At 32.5% G+C, this 6,000-nt stretch overlaps 1 protein-coding gene across 1 annotated transcript in view; it reads right to left on the bottom strand.

The window, feature by feature from the left end:
* Positions 1–6,000, bottom strand: part of LOC125253538 (formin-binding protein 1) — an 80,881-nt gene that overhangs the window by 38,121 nt on the left and 36,760 nt on the right. Inside the window, 1 exon segment of the mRNA XM_048167547.1 lies at positions 1,535–1,597. Coding sequence (XP_048023504.1) covers positions 1,535–1,597 — 63 coding nt within the window.

Raw genomic sequence — 6,000 nt, 5'->3', positions numbered from 1 at the left:
CACACACACACACACACACACACACACACACACACACACACACACACACACACACACACACACACACACACACACACACACAAGTGTTAAAACATGCATAGATCTAAATAAATGTACTTACAGATGTTCTGATGCAGAACATTCACATTTTAATTAGCACACTCCCACACGTAACCCACCACAAAACAGATGTGTGAAGTTCTGCCGTACAATAAACCATCATCCAATATCACATTGTTTATCCTTCATCTCTCTCTTGCGCTCATTTATTTGAAGGGACAATCAACATTTGTGTCCACACTGACCATTGAATCACCCGATCACGCAAACACACACAATGACATCATTCTTACACACTGACACACACAGGCAGTGCTCTCTTCTCTCTCACACACACTGAATCAACAAACACAGCCAGAAGACTGCTAACAACGACACAATCCATCTCAAACACCACACACTCTGCAGACAGTGGGCGTACAGAGGAATGCCGTGATATATCCTGTCTGGTTCAGTGTGTGTGACGTCTCTGATCACTCTGACACACACACACACACACACACACACACACACACACACACACACACACACACACACACACACACACACACACACACACACACACACACACACACACACACACACAGTATCTAGTGGACTGACACCCAATTTCAGATCACTTCACTAATAAACAATTACCATGGTTATCTTTTTTGGACATTTACTATGGTAATACCATGGTATTCACTGAAATACTTTGAAGTACAGCATGATATGTGAATATGGAAACCATTCAGTTCAGTTTAATTACATTAAAATAATACATAAATAAATGCAATATTAATATTATAATATTTTAATTTTATAATATAATAATTTTTAAATATAATAATAATAATAATAATTTAATTTGTATTAAAATGCAATAAAAATGCAAAATTAATTGAATTAAAAAATTATAAATACATACAATATCAATAATATAATTTAATTATTTAATTCTATTTGAATATAATAATTTAATTTGCACTTAATTGTTGTATTGAATGATGCAAGTTTAAATTTAAAAATTACAAAAATAAATATAAGATTAATATTATAATATTTTATTTTCAAAATGTATAATTCAGTTTAATTTTAATATTTTAACAATGTAATTTATTAAAATGTTGTGTTGAATAATGCAAGTTTAATTAAAATAAAATACAAAAATAGATAATATATTAACTAATTATTATTAAAATGAATTATTTAATTTTTTTATATTTTAATTTAATTTAATTTAATTTAATTTAATTTAATTTAATTTAATTTAATTTAATTTAATTTAATTTAATTTAATTTAATTTAATTTAATTTAATTTAATTTAATTTAATTTAATTTAATTTAATTTAATGATTTTGTATTGAATAATGCTTTTCATTAGTGCTCCCAGACTTTTGGAGACCATTGTATAATCAAAGTACCATGGTATTATCATTATTTATTATAAGTCTGGAATATTGATTGATTATTGATTTTGGTTAAACTCACCGACTCCAGCTGTTTCCAACTGGCTTCGATCTGTTGCTGTGCCTTCCGTCCATCATGGAAATGCTGTGAGAGAGAAAGACGTAGAAAATGTATGAATTGTTTATCAAAATTTATTATTAAGAGTTTAACGCACATAACAGCAAATATAACAAATATAACAAACAATACTAAAATAACACTGTTCAATAAGTGTTTGAGAGATTGTTGAAAGATTATCACAGTCTTTTTTCTCAGGGGAAAAAAAAATCATAGAAGCAGGAGACACAAATCTCCATTTGCTCTCCATTGTGTCTTATTACTAATAATTAATTAAAATAAAAATAATTGAAGAATATAAACAGGATCATCGGTGTGTATGGAAGCATTTATGTGTTTGCATGCATGTGTCAGTTGCCAGGAAGCCATATTGCCGTGTTCTGTGTGTATCCTGTGCATGTCGTCACACTCGAGGCCGTCTGTGTGTTTCTCTCAGCGGCTCCTCTCGGCCTCAGCACTCCAGAGAAAGTGTTCGCTTTGGCCAACACTCAAATATCTCTCACACAAAGAGCTTAGTGTGCCACACAGATAAAGACCTGCTTCTCATGCAGGTCTGAGATCAGCTGAAGACACCCGTATGAGCCAACATTCATCAGTTTAATAACGCGTGACAGCTTAAGGAAGACAAATTTATATAGTCGTGCAACATACCAAATCATTAACATGTTTTGCATCCAGTACCTGAAAACCATACTTAAGTAAAAGTACAGATACCTTACAGCAAAAATGACTCAAGTTACAAAGTCATCAATTCCAATACCACTTGAGTAAAAGTCTGATCTGAAATTATCTGATTTTAACAGTACTATTTATATGGGCTAGTCTGTTTCCACCTGGTATTAAGATGCGTTTTGGTTGATCGGATCACAAGTAGACGAAGGAGACACGTTTCTATTTACACCTGGTGTTGTAATCCATCTCTTTTGTCCACATTCAACCATTTCTGTCCTGAAATCATTGAGGGGAGGGTAAATTTAAGGGCTTTTCAGGGTAAATTTATGTTTTTTTTCAGAACTAATGGACAAATTAAGCTCACACTGTAAACTCTAACGCTCAAAATAATTAATTGGTTTGAGTAGGGTAAACTTAAATTAAACAAATTAGTTCAAACAAATTAACTTTTATGAGTATTTAGAACTTTCTTTTTCTTTTGAGTTCACGAAACCGACACATTTTAAGTCATCTGAATTGTTTAACTTTTTGAGTTTAATGGACTTGTTTCTTTTAATTTAGACAAACTTAAATTTAAGTGAAACTGGGCTGGGATTTCTTTTTCCCAGTATGCTTTACCATGACACTTGAAAGGGAGAGTAAATGCTAAAATTAAGTGTAATATTATGTTTTTGTTTTTTTGTGGGAGATTAATAGTGTTTAATGTTTTGATATGCTAATTTTAGAAGACTTTCTGTTATGTGGGGTTTTTAGGAGGTTACCATCATGGTGACCAGTGGAGCATGAGCTTGGTTTGAGAACAGATATAGGCTAAGTTAAATGTTCTGTATTGCCATACTCATTCAGCTATTGCTATGCTATGCTAATGCTATCAAAACATTATTATAAAACCAATTAGACAGTTAAAATCCACTGAATTAGCTAGTTAAAGCTAGCCAAGTTTCCATTACTAAAAATATTTAAGTTGAGATTACATGATATTTTAAGTTAAATGTATGAATTAGCTTACTCAAATATTTCAAGTTAAGAGGAATTAAAATGTACAGTGATGTATGAGCCAGTTCTGCTCACTTAAACTTTTGATGTAACCGATTACCACAATTTTTTGGAGTTTTGCCAACTTATTCAGGTTTACAGCGCACACAATTTATATATGAACGCGAAAGGAGACTATGGAAAAACACATGGAGAGCAGCAGCTTTCGTTTCTTCTCTGACAGCCACAAGATCAATCTCACGCTGTGAGTGCACGTTAGAAATCAGGAATGGTGAGAGAACATGGTGCTGGGTACATTTTTCGTCTTCAAACCAAACTTGGGTCTTCAGCTGAGAGTGTAGTTCTGGCTTCGAAGCTTTACAAATCTTTTGTTTTGAATCAGTGGTTCAGAGCGTGTATCACACTGCCAAAGTCACGCCCCCCAGTGGTGAACAATTGAAATTTCGAAACATTTATGACGTAACGAAGCCTTGTTTGCTGAAATCACGTGATTTTGGCAGTTTGATACACGCTCTGAACCACTGATTCGAAACAAAAGATTTGTAAAGCTTTGAAGCTTCATGAAGCAGTGTTTTGAAATTGCCCATCCCTAGATATTGTTGAAAATTCGTTATTTGTTTTTTTTTGGTGCACAAAAAGTATTCTTGCTGCTTCATAACATTAAGGTTGAACCACTAAAGTCACATGAACTGTTTTAAATACGCCTTTAGTAGCTTTCTGGGCATTGAAAGTGGTAATTGTCTTGCTGTCAATGCAGGCTTCGCTGAGCCATCGGATTTCATCAAAAATATCTTAATTTGTGTCCCGAAGATGAACAAAGGTCTTGGGGTGTGGAACAACATGAGGCTGAGTAACTAATTTCAGAATTTTCATTTTTACATGAACTAACACTTTAATGATTGTAACATGACATTAATGAAATTATATTTATTTATTTATTGTAACTTTAAAAGAGACCAATCTTTAGTAATTTCTGTAAAATTAATGATTTTAATAACTTATAATCTAGTTTAATCTTGTTTGTTGTACACACGGACACCTGCATTAAATGTCAGACAGTTAGATCGGTCGTAATGACACAGATTAGACTCAATATCCTGTTTACCACACAGAGTCAGACGCCATGAAACAAATCAGCAGACCATTAATATCAGTGTAATCGCACAAGACAAACACACTTCACTGTACTTTACCATTGGACTATATATGTATTTGAATAACACAGTATATTTGGCTCCTATGACGAATGTAAAATACTTTCTAGTTTTCTAAATGTGCTGAGTCAACTACAAATCATGTGGTGTCTGACTTCCTGAAGACTAAATTTTGTGGTTCTGTGACATCTTCAAAACACTGATCTGTTTGTTTGAGAAAATAGTTAGAATATTCTTGACATCATTTTTATAAGATTAAATTGCATTTAAACATTGGAAATATAGGTTTAAAAGTTTATTTATATATTATCAATATTTACATTTTATTTTCATAAATTAATTTTATAAATATTTAACATTGTAAATATAAATATATTTTATTTAAAATATTCATGAAAAAATATTTTATTACATAATTTTATATATATATATCTATATATATATAATTTATTAATATAAATTATATGTTGATCTTTTAGATAAGTTAATTATATTTTTTAATAAATAAATATTATAAATATTTTACATTTTAAATATAAATGTATAAATTTAATTTAGAATACTCCTGAAATCATGTAAATGAAAACACTCATATTTCTGAATCCAGTAAGTCCCCAGTAAAGATGCCCATCAGAAACCGAGGACTAAAAATCTTTAGGAAGATGTCTGGATCTGTGTATCATGAACTATGCTGTAAAAACCTGCTGTTTGTCTGTGGAGACTGAACTGGAATCAGTGAGACGTTCAGACCGGACAGTGAGAAAACAAGTGAATGAATGAAAGAGTGTGAATGTGATCAGTATTCATCGCTGAGAATCTTGGCTGAATAAGGAATTGCAGGCATGCAGCGTGCGAATAAAACCCTATAGAAAGCATTATGGGTACAAAAGCACACAATCAGTCAATGGTGAAGGAGTCCAGTTGTGTCTAGCATAGCGATCGAGACTTTAGAATGCGCTTTCACAAACACACATACACGAGAAGGTACACTATTTCTTAGCATTTCTTCCTGTGCTTGACCTGTATTGACTCTCTCAGTGTTCTAAAAACAGATAAACAATACACACAATACACACACACACACACAAAACGCAACTGGAAAGGGTTCAACAACCGTTTCATTCTTCTGGTTGCTGCAGCCCTTTAGAATAAACTTACAAACTGAAACCTAAACTCACAGCTGATCTGGAATCAGTCTATACCATTTCATCCAATCATGGGAAGTCAACCTGTTCTCAAAGAGGAAGTTGACCTCTAGCTGTTTCAAAAGAGCATGAAGCTTCACTGTTAGAAGAACAAGAAAATAAATAACAGAGAGAAAAATGTGACCTGATGAACAGATGAAAGAGACGAGACCGAACAATACTGTGCTGCTTCAGAGAGGATATGAATCATTTATGCTTCACACACACACACACACACACACACACACACACACACACACACACACACACACACACAGAAGATAAAGGTAGACTTGTTACCCATGGATCAAAAACAGAAAGCAACTGGTCTATCTTGAACAATAGCAACTGCACTGGTATTACAGCTCTTCTATTATGAATAAAATAAAAAATAAAAAAATAAAATTATACAATTAAAAACTAA

This window comes from Megalobrama amblycephala, linkage group LG18 (assembly GCF_018812025.1).
Source record: "Megalobrama amblycephala isolate DHTTF-2021 linkage group LG18, ASM1881202v1, whole genome shotgun sequence".
Taxonomy (NCBI): Eukaryota; Metazoa; Chordata; class Actinopteri; order Cypriniformes; family Xenocyprididae; genus Megalobrama; species Megalobrama amblycephala.
Note: the sequence above shows the minus strand (reverse complement) of the source record. Positions and strands in the feature narration are given on the sequence as shown.